The sequence below is a fragment of the Polypterus senegalus genome, chromosome 16 (assembly GCF_016835505.1).
Source record: "Polypterus senegalus isolate Bchr_013 chromosome 16, ASM1683550v1, whole genome shotgun sequence".
Classification (NCBI taxonomy): Eukaryota; Metazoa; Chordata; class Cladistia; order Polypteriformes; family Polypteridae; genus Polypterus; species Polypterus senegalus.
In genome coordinates this window covers 97649542-97665981 of record NC_053169.1, presented here as the reverse complement: position 1 = coordinate 97665981, position 16440 = coordinate 97649542, and the positions used below count along the sequence as shown (strand labels likewise).

General features: G+C 43.6%; 1 protein-coding gene across 4 annotated transcripts in view; it reads left to right on the top strand.

Annotated features, from left to right (window-relative positions):
* sytl3 (synaptotagmin-like 3) overlaps positions 1 to 16440 on the top strand; it is a 50430-nt gene that overhangs the window by 22342 nt on the left and 11648 nt on the right. For all 4 annotated transcript variants that reach the window (XM_039738196.1, XM_039738195.1, XM_039738197.1 and 1 more), the window contains 8 exons: positions 339 to 405; positions 2154 to 2226; positions 2557 to 2675; positions 4208 to 4351; positions 4679 to 4851; positions 7359 to 7461; positions 12322 to 12492; positions 14433 to 14550. In XM_039738196.1, the coding sequence (XP_039594130.1) occupies positions 339 to 405; positions 2154 to 2226; positions 2557 to 2675; positions 4208 to 4351; positions 4679 to 4851; positions 7359 to 7461; positions 12322 to 12492; positions 14433 to 14550 (968 nt within the window). The remainder of the gene's footprint in view (positions 1 to 338; positions 406 to 2153; positions 2227 to 2556; positions 2676 to 4207; positions 4352 to 4678; positions 4852 to 7358; positions 7462 to 12321; positions 12493 to 14432; positions 14551 to 16440) is intronic.

The window sequence follows — 16440 nt, the reverse complement described above, 5'->3', positions numbered from 1 at the left end:
GCCTTGCACATTTCTCGGTCTGTCTGTCTCTCTTCCATATACTGTGCATGCTGTTACATGATCTCCAGGCCGTTGTCTTTTGTTATGGAGCCATCACAGTGCTGTTGTAGCTGCAGTCCCTCCATGGATTTGCTCTTGGTCATTCATCAATAATCAGACAAGTTTTATAAAGTACAAAATGAGAGCATTTGTGACACTTGACCTGGTTTGGGTGACAATGTGTTATTCATCTCACACATTTTAATATCATTGTGTTTGTGTGTGTGTGTTTTAATTTTTCCATTCTGTACCTGAACCACATTTGTTCTTATTTCCATTTTTTTTTATTTTGTTGTCAGTAAAATCTCCATCGTCCCTCCTACTCCACCACCATTTCTTGATGAATCTGCAAGGAGCAGCATGGGGGTAAAGTGATTTTTAAACTGAATTGACTGTGCATTGTGGTAATGTTGTTGTGTTCTGGTAGAGTTTATAGTTTAGAACTAGTTTAAAGCACCTTGAGTATAGGAAAGGGGTCATACAAGTACAATTTGTATAATTATTACTATTATTGGAATGTTAATGTTAATCATGATAGCAATGCCAGGATCCTGGGCCCTCTGCTGGCTAAAGTGCCAAAGTGCAAGCACTAGATTGCTGGCTCCTTACCCTGATGTGTAACCCTCGAACAAGTGAAATGTCTGTACTCCATTTTTTTAATAATAGAGATGAGAGAAGCTTCCAGAAGGACAAGCATCACTGTAGCACTCCACTAATCGGAGTTTTATGGCAGGGTGGCCAAGTGACACATGAAAGGCTGCAATGAGTGAACGTGGGTCACTTGTTCACTCAGTTGTCTTTCATCTAATATTAGATTTTGGGCGAGCGCCTGAAAATATTTAGTAGTAATTTACATAAATGGAGGAAAACTCTATCGATTGTGTTACGTGAACCTAGCTATGATACCCGTCTAAGGCACATCTGTTTGTAATGCATTGCATTTTTCATTCCAACAGATGGCTCATCACATATTTGTAGAAATAAAATTCATTACTATAAATCGTATAAGTTTCACGAAATCTGTGTTAATGTTTGAGAAGTGCCATGTATTGGAATAACAGATAGAATGCACTTTATTCCTACAGATGTTTGTGATGTTTGTGATGTGAAATATAATTTATTCCCATCTGTTGGAATGCATTTTATTACTACTAATTTATTGTGAATCTCCATCTGTTGGAATGAAGAAAGGTACAATTTATTACAAATGTTTGTGAAGCTCCATCTGTTGGAATGACAATTGCAATGCATTTTTTAAAACTGCTAAAATAGCGTGGTGCTCCATCTGTTGGAATGAAAAATATGTTGCAGATTATTACTACAGATGTTTGTGATGTGCCATCTGTTGGAATGAAAAATGAAATAGAATTTATTCCTACAAATGACTGTGATACACCATCTTTTGCAATGACAATTGCAATGCATTTTATTACTACTAATTTATTGTGATGCTCCATCTGTTGGAATGACAATTGCAATACATTTTTTAAAACTGCTAAAATAGCGTGGTGCTCCATCTGTTGGAATGAAAAATATGTTGCAGATTATTACTACAAATGCTTGTGAAGCTCCATCTGTTGGAATGAAAAATACGATGCAGTTTATTACTGCGAATTTTTGTGAAACACCATCTGTTGGAATGAAAAATACGGTGCAGTTTATTACTACAAATGTTTGCAAAGCACCATCTGCTGGAATGACAAATGCAATGCCTTTTAAAAATACAAGTGTTTGTAATGTGCCATTTCTTGGAATGACACATACAGTGCATTTCATTATTACAGATGATTGTGATGCACCATCTGTTGGAATGAAAAATACAGTGCAGTTTATTACTACAAATGTTTGTGAAGCACCATCTGTTGGAACGACAGAGGAATAGTACATAGACAGACACACACACACATAAACACAAACACAGGCTGTTTTCCTTTCATTAAGGCAGATCATGACAATAATAAACAGGTTTGTACTCCATTGCCACCCTCGTGATGTGTCTATGCCATTGATTTGGGCTCCTTTCTGCTTCTCTTGTAAGCTGTATATCAACAATTTATTTTGAAATGGTAGTTCTGTCAATTCTCTACATTATTTTTCTCTTTCTCTCCCTTTAGGACTTGGCATATCCCAAAGGCTTTACTAAATCCATGGAGAACCTGTTTGTTTCACTTACAACAAACATAAGAAGTAAGTGTGCTTTCTGATTCCTGGTTTGCAGTCCTGGTGCTACTAAAATGCTGTCACACAGCAGTAACAAATGTTTGTAACGCGAGTCATGAGGTCCTTGTAATTTGATCGACACCAATATTTTTTTATTTTGTGTTAGTAAATGTCATTATTCACTGGTGTGCCACACAGCACACACACCGTAAGCCATTTGTAAGGAAGATTACTTTGTTGATTAACAATTGTTTCTGAAACGTACAAGAGAAATTATTTAAAAAATAATCATGACAGAAACTTGACAAAATCTGATTCATAGTAGAAGCTGATGCTGCCTTTCCATTTACTTTCTAGAAATGTCCAAATCTCAGGATGACATGCGGGCCGATCGAACACATCTAACGGCCGATTATCGAAGTCCAAGGAAAGACAGGAGGAGTAAATCGGACACGGCCATCAACAGCGCGGCAACGGTACGTACAGTATGAGGAGTCCCATGAGCCGTCCTGTGCCACAAACGGGCCCCAGTGCCAAATTGTCTTGGAAACCCTGATGCCATGGATAGGAAAGCATTTTGCTGATCAGCACAGGCACCTTTTTGTGCACTTGTTTGCCCTCTTCCCCCCTTTTCCCATTTTTGGTTATCCTTAACTGATGTGGACCACCAGGGGGCATACGGCAACCCTGGACACAAGAGACACCGAGCCCAGTCTTATCTCCCAGCATGACTTTAAGTGGGGAAACATTTTTTCTGTTTCTCCCCATAGTACAAAGCAACAAAATTACAAATAAGCACGGTCCTTTTCTCTCTCTTTCTCTTATGTCTTTCTCTCGTTCTTCCACCTCCACTCCTCCCTCCAGCTTTGTCCGCTTCTTCCCGCCTCTGGCTCCCAGAATATTGATGGCCGGCTCCTTATATAAAGTGCTCCAGGTGTCTGGTGATCTTCTGGGTGTGGTGGAAGCCCAGTGTAGTAGGGCAGAGCAGGCTCTGCAGCACCCCCTGGTGGTGCTCATAGGACTTAACAGGGCTGTAGCAAACTCCAGCTCCCAGCATGCCCTGCTGTGGGAATCCGTGGTGCTGTAGCAAACTCTAGCTCCCAGCATGCCCTGCTGTGGGAATCTGTGGTGCTGTAGCAAACTCCAGCTCCCAGCAGGCCTTGCAGGAGTCCAGACTGCCCTCTATTCTCTTGGGGGGGGGGTGCTCTCTCCCCCGGCCCATCCATTTTACAGGTGTGACCGCCCACCCGCCAGCCACACTGAATACAAGAGCAGATTGCCCCAGCTGTAGGCCCTCGTGAAAATGATAAAGACGGAGATGCCATCAACATTAGCAGGTTACTTTTACTAAGGTCGCTGCCGAGTTCGCATTACACCACATTTGTGCTGTAGTCCGTCTCCAGCTAGCTCCCTCGATACCCATAATTCCTTCTTTCTATGGACCCATGGACCCCCATAGTTTGACAGACTTTACATTTATTTATTTGGCGACTTACACCATTTTATGATCCAATTGGTTACAGTACTTTGGGTGTCCCAAGTGGTGCACAGGCAGGTCAGGTGACTTGGTGTCAGTAGTGGGATTTGAACCCACAACCTCAGGGTTTGAAGTCCAAAGCCTTAACCACTTCACTCCACTCCATTACACACTTACTCACAATAAACTGCAAGGTCAATGTATCTTTGGTTCACTAGCCACTCGCTGATGGACCAGGGTGTCCGGTTCTGCAAAAATGCACTTTAGCTGCACGGCGTTGACGACGGACACCTGAATGAACTTTTCTACCATCAGCAGTGGGTTACTACAAGTAATAAAGGGCATGGGGGCGTGCGATGGATTGGGGTATTGAAGTTGTATGCGTGCGGCCCCCCTTCAGTCTCCCTGCCATTCTTTTCAGCTTACGCACTCAAAATCTCTTATTTACCAAAAGCAAAAGGCTGCACGAGATAAGAATGTGTGTGCACATCACCTGCTGACCCACCCGGTATGATTTGTTTTCCTTGTCAGCTATCGAAAGCACCGAGCCTTCCCAACCTGAGTAAAGGAGGAAGAGGAGAGAATGTCGGTAAAGACAATCGGCTCGAGGTATCTTTTAAGCCGGTCAGCAAGGCTCGGTCTGCGACAACACTATGCAGCAGCAGAGAAAACCGAGTAAGTAGCCCAACGTCCTGCACGTCCTAATCTGGAGAGTCGCTCCATGCAAAGCAAGGAGGCTCAGCATTTGATTTCATGTTTGTTTAACAATGACTCTTTTTATGTCTCGTTTTTGGACTGAAGGTAGACTGCCGAAGAGGACACTCCGAATAACCTAAACTGTTCCTGTGTCTGTTCCTCCTGTCAAATTTAATCACAGTTCTATTTATTTAGTGCCTTTCCATTCTCTAGATGCTTCAGAGTCTCGGAAAGAACAGCAGGGTATGTGTAACACTGGACACAAATCGTTTCTGCGTCATTGATGTCCTCTTTTTTCCTTCCTAGGGCAGCACATGCAGTCTTAGCAGCAGTGAAGCGGGCTGCTTTGAGGATTCTGCTATCACGGGAGAAATTGAGTTTTCATTGTCCTACAATTTCAAGTCGTCTTGTCTAGAAATTGACATCAAAGCCTGCAAAAACCTAGCGAACATGGGGGAAAAGAAAAGAAAGTGCAACCCGTAAGTGTTGTCTGCTTTCTTTTGTGCTCATTTGTGTCTGGCTGGGTGTGTTTGTGTAAATCTAATGGCAGATGTGTGGTGTGTGTGTGTGTGTGTGTGTATTTATATAGAGCGCCTTCACAAAGTATTCATGCCCCTTTACATTTTACACATTATACTTCAGCCTTCTGCTAAAATCGTTCAGATGTATTTCTCCCTCATCCAGAAACACCCAACACTCCAGAATGGCAAAGTGAAAGCAGGATTTTAGAGGATGTTGTAAATATTCTAAAAACTAGCTGTGCTAGAGGGGTTGAAATCAAAGTAATCCACACAGAATTCAGCGTTAATGTTTGCAGTGCACCATCAGTTGGAATGTATTTCTTAGTCCATGTATTAATACATGCATTACATTTGTTATTTCAACAGATGCAGCAAACATTTGCAATAATAAAATGCATTTCTACAAATGTTTGTGATGCGCCATCTGTTGGAATGACAAATGTGGTGCATTTTATTGCTACAAATGTTTGTGATGCGGCATCTGTTGGAATGACAAATGAAATGCATATGTCTCTATTAGAGGGCATTTGGTATAGGATTCTTAAAAGCCACATTAATGTTTGTGATGTGCCATCTGTTGGAATAACAGAAACAGAGCAACCAAATGGTCAAACAGATACACAGACATTTATCCTTTTTATTAAGGTGAACTAGCTGTCCTACCTGTGGAAAAGGTCATCAACATAGACCTCCGTGTTGATATTTGCAGTGCACCATCCATTGGAATGTATTTTGGAATGCAAATGCATTCGATTTGTCATTCCAACAGATGATGCATCACAAACATTGGTAGTAATAAAATTCATTACTACAAATCTTTTGGAATGGCCAGTGAAATACATATGTCTTAGTTATATGCCATTTGGTATGGGATTCATCCATCCATCTATTTTCCAACCCGCTGAATCCAAACACTGGGTCACGGGGGTCTGCTGGAGCCAATCCCAGCCAACACTGGGCACAAGGCAGGAACCAATCCCGGGCAGGGTGCCAACCCACCGCAGGACACACACAAACACACCCACACACCAAGCACACACTAGGGCCAATTTAGAATCGCCAATCCACCTAACCTGCATGTCTTTGGACTGTGGGAGGAAACCGGAGCGCCCGGAGGAAACTCGCACAGACACGGGGAGAACATGCAAACTCCACGCAGAGGGAGGACCTGGGAAGCGAACCCGGGTTTCCTAACTGCGAGGCAGCAGCGCTACCCACTGCGCCACCGTGCCGCCCATGGGATTCATGAAAGCCATATTAATGTTTGTGATGCGCCATCTGCTGGAATGACAAATGCAGTGCATTTTATTACTATAAATGTTTGTGATGTGGGATCTGTTGGAATGACAGATGAAATGCATATGTCCCTGTTACCTGTCATTTGGTACAGGATTCTTAAAAGCCACATTAATGTTTGTGATGTGCCATCTGTTGGAGTAACAGAAACATAGCAACTAAATGGACCCACAGATACACCAGACATTTATCCTTTTATTAAGGTGCACTCACTGTGCTACCTGTGGAAATATCAGTAATCGACATTGACCTCAGCGTTGACATTTGCAGTGCACCATCTATTGGATTGTATTTCGGATTACATACAGTAATAAATGCATTTGATGTGTCATCCCAGTAGATGATGCATCACAAATATTTGTAGTAATAAAATGCATTACTAAAAATGTTTAAGCACCATCTGTTGGTATGGCCAGTGAAATACATACGTCTCTATTATATGCCATTTGGTACGGGATTCGTAAAAGCCACGTTAATGTTTGTGATGTGCCATCTGTTTGAATGAAAAATGCAATGCATTTTATCATCAGAAATCTTTATGTGGCATCTGTTGGAATGACAAACGAAATGCATATGTCTCTGTTTCATGTGGTATGGGATTTGTAAAGGGATTATTAATGTTTGTGATGATCTGCTGGAATGGCAAATGCAATGCATTTTATTACTACAAATGTTTGTGATGTGCCATCTGCTGGAATGGCAGAGACATATCAACCAAATGGACATAAAGATGCACAGACACTTCCCCTTTTATTAAGGTGGATTAGCTGTACTACCCCTGTAAAATGGGTTGAAATCTAAATAATCCACATAGACCTCAGCAGTCATGCTTGCAATGCACCATCTATTGGAATGAATTTCCTAATGCATGTAGTAATAAACGCAGTGCATTTGTCATTCCAACAGATGGTATGTATTATTAAATGTCTGAGGCGCCATCTGCAGGAATGACAGAGACATAGCAATTAGAAAGACAGGGATACACAGACACTTGTCCTCTTATTAAGGTGGATAAAAAAACTGAAATATCACATTGACGTGAGTATTCAGACCCTTTGCTCGGTACTTCATTGAAGTGCCTTCATTTTGTAAGTTGTTGAATTTTGAAGAGGTGCCCAGATGTGAATGCTTGTAAAGTGTTGATGTTAAATGTTTTTTGTTTTTTCCAGCTATATAAAAATATATTTACTACCAGACAAGTCCCCTCAGAGTAAACTGAAGACCACCATAAAGAAGAACACAGTAGACCCAGTTTTTAATGAAACGTTAAGGGTAAGAAACTTTACATGAGTGTTAAACACATGAGGCTAGGCTGACTACTGGAGGCATGATGTGCGAACGTGGTATGTTTCATTATAAAGCGTTCTTAGATAGATAGATAGATAGATAGATTGATACTTTATTAATCCCAACAGGAAATTCCCATACTCCAGCAGCAGCATACTGATAAAGAACAATATTAAATTAAAGATTGATAACAATGCAGGTATAACAGACAATAACTTTGTATAATGTTAACATTTACCCCCCCAAGTCTCATAGTGTGGGGTCTCCTCAGTCTGTCAGTGGAGCAGGATGGTGACAGCAGTCTGTCGCTGAAGCTGCTCCTCTGTCTGGAGATGATCCTGTTCAGTTGATTCTCCATGATTGACAGGAGTCTGCTCAGCGCCCGTCGCTCTGCCACGGATGTCAAACTGTCCAGCTCCGTGCCTACAATAGAGCCTGCCTTCCTCACCAGTTTGTCTCTCTTCTTTATGCTGCCTCCCCAGCACACCACCACATAAAGAGGGCGCCACACAACGTCTGATAGAACATCTGCAGCATCTTATTGCAGATGTTGAAGGACGCCAGTCTTCTAATGAAGTATAGTCTGCTCTGACCTTTCTTACACAGCACATCAGTATTGGCAGTCCAGTCCAGTTTATCATCCAGCTGCACTCCCAGGTATTTATAGGTCTGCACCCTCTGCACAGTCACCTCTGATGATCACGGGGTCCATGAGGGGCCTGGGCCTCCTAAAATCCACCACCAGCTCCTTGGTTTTGCTGGTGTTCAGGTGTAGGTGGTTTGAGTCGCACCATTTAACAAAGTCCTGGATTAGGTTCCTATACTCCTTCGCTGCTCCAGTCTTCTTGCTCTCTTTGATGGATTTCTGCGCGTTTTCAGCTGTTTGATGTTTTATTATGATGGCCTGAAGCGGAGTCCCTTTGAACGGCACTCAGATTGACTGTGGTCTCGCTGTTCACCCAGATTGTTTCCCTTCAGTATCTCACTTGCAGGTCCAGGTAGACCTGTCCATTGCAGCATCAGGTGGAGGGCTCACGTTTTTTCCTGATTGGCCAGTCCTTTACTGCCTGTATAACCATTGGCCGTGCAGACCGTGGGGGGACTTCGATGACTGCGTCGCTGTTGTTTCACAAGGCTTTATATTAACACGTTTGTCTTCTGTTACGGTTCTGGTGTTTTCCAATGTTTTTTTTGTGAGCTTTATAAACTTTTCTCAGCTCGCTCACTTGTTGTTTAGAGTTACAAATATTCTCCTGCATCTTTGCTTTGCTATTGTAATTTTGTTCAATTTAATTTATCCTTATATTTTATTTTATAATGTGGTGCCATTTTGCTTTTCTGTGGGTGCCACATTATTGAACTGTTACCATGATGCAGTGCCCCGTTACTAGGGGGTGTGTCCTGAAGTTGTGACATCATTGGCACGACTTTCTACAGCACAGGTGTCGAACTCCAGTCTTGGATGGGGCCGCAGTAACTGCAAGTTTTCATTCTAACCATCTTCTTCATTAGTGACCTGTTTTAGCTGCTAATGAACTTCTTTTGCCTTCATTTTAATTAACTTGACTCGGGCATCTTAGTTGTCTCTTTTTCCTTAATTAGCAGCCAAATAAAAATGAGACACAAAACGAGGCGCCACAGGAAACTTCCATCAGTTTTGGAAATGCCTGCTGTGGCAGAATGAGAGCAGCAATAAGCTGTGGAATTAAATAACGAGTTTAATTAACACTGAAAATTGGCTTCTCATTAAGAGACTGGTTGGAGTTTGAAATCCCAGTTTAGCTGCTCAACTGTTGGCTCATTTCATATCTCATTTCTGTTAGGCTGTCATTTAATGAAGAAAGGAATCCATTCAGAGGACTGAATCCTTAAAAACAGGGCTATTAAAATGAAGAGAGAAGGAGTTACCGTATTTACACGTGTACCAAGAGCACAAAATCAGGTGCGCGGCATACACGAGGAAATGTAATTCTGTAATGTTTACTACTTCTGCTTGGGCTCATTCGCTCTCTCATTCGCTCTCTCACTCGCTCGCTCACTTGCTCTCCCGCTGGCTCTCCCTCTCTCTCTCTCTCTCTCCAGACGCTTCCTATACAATCACAACGCACGTCGTAAACAGGGCCAAACGATTTTCTTTGTAAAAATTAGGGTGCACGTCTTACACAAGGGCGCGTGGTACACGAGTAAAAACAGTAATTGGCAGTGAAAACTGGTCACTGATTAGGAAAAGGGTGAGAATGAAAACCTGCCGCCACTGCGGCCCTCCAGGCCTGGAGTTCGACACCCTGCTCTACAATAGAAGCTGGCGCCACTAGCGAGTCCACGTTTGTGGATTCTCTCTAGAAGTCTTGTACAAAGTTTAGTGTTGGTTTTCTGGCTGGCGAATGAACAATAGAATTTCGCACTACAAGTTTGCTTATCATTCTGGTTTTGCTGAAAGATTGGATTGATTTATTGGCATGTTGCTGACGTATATTATATGGCCTCAAGTATGTAGATACTCCTCCAAATGATTGAGTTTGGGTGTTTGGGCAGCTTATATGGAATAGTAGTTTGACTTCAAACACTAAGGTTGTGGGTTCATATCCCGCTGGTGACTCTCCATGTCACTTCACCAGCCTGTGCTTCACCAAATGCATCTCAAATGTTGATGAAGGTCTTAGTCAAATAAGCAAATGTAAATGTTTCAGCCGCATCCAATGTTAATAGGTGCATCAAATCAAACCGAACGTCGTGCAGTCTGCATTCACAAACACTTGGTTGCACTGAAGAGCTCGGGGGCTTTAAACGTGGCACTGTCAAAGGATGCCATCTTTGCCCACAGTTAATAAGTTCAATTTCTTCTCTGCTAGATGTGCCCCGGTCAACTCTAAGTGTTATTATCGTGAAGTGGAAGCATCGAGGAGCGAACGGAGCTCAGCCCTGAAGTGGTAGACAATGGAAACTCGCAAAGAGGATCCGCCACGTGCTGAAGCGCATATCGTGTTAAAACTCTGTGGCATCACTCACAATAGAGTTTCAAACTGTCTTTGGAAGCAACCTCCGCACAAGAATTGTATGTCTGGAGCTTCATAAACTGGGTTTCCATGGCTGAGGAGCTGCACATGAGCCAAAGATCAGAATATACCATGTTAAGCATCAGCTGGAGTGGTGTAAAGCACAACAGCCATTGGACTCTGGAGCAGTGGAAACGTGGAGTGATGTATCACTCTTCACTACCTGGCAATCTGATGGATGACTCTGGCTCTGGTGGATACCAGAAGATTGCAACCTTTTTGGACAACATGGTAACATTTTGTGCAGCATGACTAATGGAAAGATTTAGGCTGGATGCCTTGGTTCTGTTGAAGGGTACTGGGAATGGGTACAAACCCAGGGCCGTCAAGACATGGAGGAACTTGAGTGGGTTAGCAGAGAGCCCTAACCTCAACCCTATTGAAAATGAGTGATAACCATATAATGAGCTATAAACTATAAGAAATCATCTTGCATCACCCCAGTCCCAAAGGTATTGCATCCTAGTGAGCTCAATGACTTCCGACCTGTCGTTCTGACATCACATGTGATGAAGACCATGGAGCGGCTGCTTCACCACTTGAGCCCTCGACCTTCTGCAGTTCGCATACCAGGAGACTGTGGGAGCGGAGGATGCCATCATCTACATGTTATACTGATCCCTCTCTCACTTGGACAGAGGCAGTGGTGCTGTAAGAATTATGTTCCTGGACTTCTCTAACGCCTTCAACACCATCCAACCTCTGCTCCTTAGGGACAAGCTGACTGAGATGGGAGTAGATTCATACCTGGTGGCATGGATTGTGGACTATCTTACAGACAGACCTCAGTATGTGCGTCTCGGGAACTGCAGGTCTGACATTGTGGTCAGCAGCACAGGAGTGCCACAGGGGACTGGACTTTCTCCAGTCCTGTTCAGCCAACATACATCGGACTTCCAATACAACTCGTAGTCCTGCCACTTGCAAAAATTCGCTGACGACACTATCATCATGGGCTGCATCAGGAGTGGGCAGGAGGAGGAGCACAGGAAGCTAATCCAGGACTTTGTTAAATGGTGCGACTCAAACCACCTACACCTGAACACCAGCAAAACCAAGGAGCTGGTGGTGGATTTTAGGAGAACCAGGCCCCTCATGGACCCCGTGATCATCAGAGGTGACTGTGCAGACCTATAAATACCTGGGAGGGCAGCTTGATAATAAACTGGACTGGAGTGCCAATACTGATGCTCTGTGCAAGAGAGGACAGAGCCGACTATACTTCATTAGAAGGCTGGCGTCCTTCAACATCTGCAATAAGATGCTGCAGATGTTCTATCAGACGGTTGTGGCGAGCACCCTCTTCTATGCGGTGGTGTGCTGGGGAGGCAGCATAAAGAAGAGGGACGCCTCACGCCTGGACAAACTGGTGAGGAAGGCTGGCCCTATTGTAGGCACGGAGCTGGACAGTTTGACATCTGTGGCAGAGTGACAGGCACTGAGCAGACTCCTGTCAATCATGGAGAATCAACTGAACAGGATCATCTCCAGACAGAGGAGCAGCTTCGGCCACAGACTGCTGTCACCGTCCTGCTCCACTGACAGACTGAGGAGACCCCACACTATGAGAATCTTCAGTTTCACCCGGGGGGTAAACGTTAACATTATTCAAAGTTATTGTCTGTTGTACCTGCATTGTTATCACTCTTTAATATTGTTTATCATCAGTATGCTGCTGGAGTATGTGAATTTCCCCTTGGGAATAATAAAGTAAGTAAGTATCTGTCTGTCTATCTATCTATCAATCATATTACATTATATTAAATTATAATTGTTCCTTTTTTTCCAGTACAATATAAGTCATTCTCAGTTGGAGACAAGGATGCTGCAGGTCTCTGTATGGCACAGCGGGACTCTCAAACGCAAAGTGTTCCTAGGAAGTGTTGAGATTCCTTTGGAGTCCTGGAAATTTGAAGATAATTCAACGCAGACATTTAAATGGTACCAGCTTAATGCCAAGGCAGGTATAAAGTCAGGATGATTGGATGGATATAGTTATGTCTCAGGTGCCCAGAAAAGATTTTGATTGAGTGTGATGTCCAGATTTATTGGTTTATTCCCTGCTTTTAATTGACACCTCAGACACCATTTAATGCTGTGTGCTTGTTTTGGTGGTTTCAGAGGTGTTGCACTCATCGGAATTCCTTCTGAACGCTTTGAAAAGACTTCAGTTTTCTTTGTGTGGTGCCTCCTGACGCACCAATATGAGAAAAATCCTCCTGTGTGATATACTGTTGAGCTCGTCTTCATGTGTAATTATGTAAGACATCAAGCTTTTTTGTGTTTTCCCCTGTTGCTGGCCCTCTAGACCCAAAAAACTCACATTTTTAGGCCATTTTAGGCCATACTTTTTCAGGAAATTACACCCTTATGACACGAGACCCGTCCAACCTGTCAGTGACGTGGACCCCCAAGTACTTGTAGGAGTGCCCCACATCAAGTCAAGTCAAGTTGGGGGGCATGCACTGGTACAGTTCGTTGGCACACCCACTACACAACGAAAAAACTCAGGATCCCGGTTGGCAACCCCCCAGGCAGACACACGGTCCAGTCCTACCCTCCGGAAATGACCCTCTATCTGCCGCAGCCAGGTGTTACGTGGGCGCCCCTTGGCCTGGTCCAGCCACTTGGGTCCCCAACAATGAGGATCTTATGAGCCAGATCATCCTCGCTGAAACGCGCCACATGGCTGTAGTGCCGTAACTGAAACTTCCTCATAATGCCGGTCATGTGCCTCATTCAGGACTCCTTGAGCAACACAAAGTCAAACCAGCGGGACCCAAGGATTTTCCGGAGAGACACAGTACCAAAGGAGTCCAGTCTTCATCTCAGGTCACTGGATAGCGTCCATGTCTCACAACCATATAGCAAGACAGGAAGCACCAGGACTCTAAAGCTTTGGACCTTTGTCCTTTTGCAGAGATATCAGGAGCGCCACACACCCCTTTCCAGCGACCTCATGACCCCCCATGCTCTCCAAATACATCTACTAACTTCAGAAAAAGTCACCAGAGTCACATGAATGTCACTGCCGAGGTAAGTAAACCTCTCAATGACGAGGTCGACACTCTCTCCCAGACAGACACACTGCTGACGGTCGTGCCCAACAGGTCATTAAAGGTCTGGCTCTTTGGTTTTTATCAGGACCCTCACAAGCCCAGACACTCAGACCCCCCACTCAGTCTCTCGAGAGCCCCGATTAGAGACTCCATTGACTCCGCGAAGATCACAGCATGGTCAGCAAAATCAAGATCCGTGAAGCCGCTTGACCCCATGACGTTGCCCAACACCCAGTCTGTACAAGTATTGAACAGAGTAGGAGGAAGAACACACCGCTGACGAATCCCAGAATCAACTTGGAAAAACAGAGGGTCTCCCTCCACTCTGCACAGCACTCGCAGTATCAGTGTACAGGCCGGCCATGATATCCAGCAACCTCAAGGGGATCCCGCGACCCCCACATCCACCCTTTAAATAGTGACCAAGCGTATCTGTTGTCTGTTAGATGACAAAACCATTGTTAAGGAGCTATTGAGCTGGGTATCCACCAGGACCAGGGACAAGCCGCACTAAGAAATAGCAGCGATTCCTGGAACCAACCAAAAAAATGCAATGGAATTATTACGGGAGCTTGGTAAAGCCATCTCTCTCTAGCTAGTGGAAAAGTAATGAAATTCGGGTTCATACTAATATCTGTAGAAATCAAAGCCTTGTACATGTGTTTTAACAACTACTGTGTATGTAACTCAAATCAACTATACTTTACCGATTTGAATTCTTTTGGTTTAATTAGGGCAGGAGGTGTCAGTGCATCATTTAATGTTCTTTTCCAAAGATCTGTTCCTCCTACTAGAGACGCCTGGTATGACGTTGGGTTGAAAACCTTTCACTTTTTTCCAGGATAGTAGGAGTGAAAACTGGCTGCCACTCCAGTACAATGGGGAACTCCTCGTCAAGACAATGTTTGAACTTCCTGCAAATAACGGCAGACGCCAGTGGGAAATGTATGCCAATGATGGTGAGTAGTCGAAATGGGTCAATGTCCCAGGACCCCTAGTCATGAACAACAATTTTGTTTTCGTGTCTGAAATATGGCTAAATTCACTTTATAAAATAGTGATGCGAATGTGGGGGAACTCAAGGACTGTGTTATGTACCGTGGATTCAGACCCCTTCACCTTTTACACATTGTTATGGTGCCAAAATCATTTAAATTCATTTTTCCCTCACCCAGCAGTGGCCAAAATGACAAAGCAAAACCAGAATTTTAGAAATGTTGGCAAATGTATTACATCTCACATTGACCAAGTTTTCAGACCCTCTGCTTTGGCAGCCATTCTTTAGTTTGAGGTGACAAGCTTCACACCTGGTGTTAGGGATCTTCTGCCATTCTTCTCTGTAAATTCTCTCCAGCTCTGTCAGGTTGGATGGGAACCGTCTGTGGACTTCTATGGTCAGGTCTCTCCAGAGATGTTCGATTTGGTTCAAGTGTGGACTCTGGCTGGACCATTCAATGATGCTGAGTTGTCCTTCAGCCACTCCTGTGTTGTCGTTGCTTTGTTCCAAGGTTCATTGTCTTGTTGGAAGTTGGAAGTTGGTTTTTCGGTCCCAGGGCACTCTAGAGGAGGTTTTCATGAAGGGTATTTCTTTAATTTGTTCTTTTCTGCTTTCCCTCCACCGTGTCCAGACCTTCTACACATTGCTGTTGAAAAAGAACTCCACAGCATGATGCTGCCACCACTCTACTTCCCCATTTGAATGGTATTGCTGTGATGAGCGGTACATGGTTTCCTCCAGACGTGACCCTAGTCTTGTTTCATCAGACCACAAAAATCTTGTTTCTCACTGACTTGAGAGTCCTTAAGGTGCAAGGAAGAGGGATTCCATGCCCCTCTTATGGTGGAGAGACTATCGTCTGCCCAGTCTGTCCAAAAAGAATGGTGGAGAGTTGCGCTGATTGTTGTCCTTCTGGAACTTCCTCCCATCTCCACACAGATTCTCTTTAACTCGCTCAGAGTAGCCATCAGGTTCTTGGCCACAACTCTTGCCAAGGTCCTTCTGATACGATTGCCCAGCTCTGGGAAGACATTTTGTTCCAAGCTCCTTCCATTTAAGAATTATGGAGGCCACTGTGATTTGGAGAACTTTGGAGAATTCTTTGTAGCCTTGCCCAGATCGGTACCTCGACAAAATGGAGTCTCTAAGTTCTCGAGGCCATTCCTTCCACCTCATGGCTTTTGGAACCTTCTCTAGACAGTTGTGTGCGTGTGCCTTTCCCAGTCAGTCCAGTCAATTGAATTGACCACAGATGGACGCCAGACAAGGTGTAGAAACATCTCAGTGATAAACAACAGAATGGGATGCACCTGAGCCAAAGTGTCATGCTTGTGTATGCAGAACTTGTCTAAAATATTGTTTATGATTTGTGATTCATGAATATCAAGTGTTGTTTGATATGGGGGAAAAATGTAATAATTTTAGCACAAGGCTGAAATGTAACAATGTGGGAAAAAAACCCGAAAGGATCTGAATACTTTCTAAAGGCACTGTATTATTAAAACCTTAATTATGGCTAATAGATAAAAATTATACCCACTTATTAATGAATATTATTAAAACAATACACATTTGCACAATCTGCCCAAGCAATACCTAGCATACAAGACTGACCCCAGCTTTGTGCCCGGGTCACACTGGCATAAACTTCACCCAATACTCCAAACTGATGAATTCTCCATTAATAATAAATAATAATAATGATGATACATTTTATTTATATAACACCTTTCTCGTACTCCAAGAACTCATGCTGTGAAACTTGATTTACAGAGGACAGTGGATGGACAACTCTGGGTGCTTCATGATATCCCAATCATTTTATTTATTCAATCCTGCTGCCTCAATACTT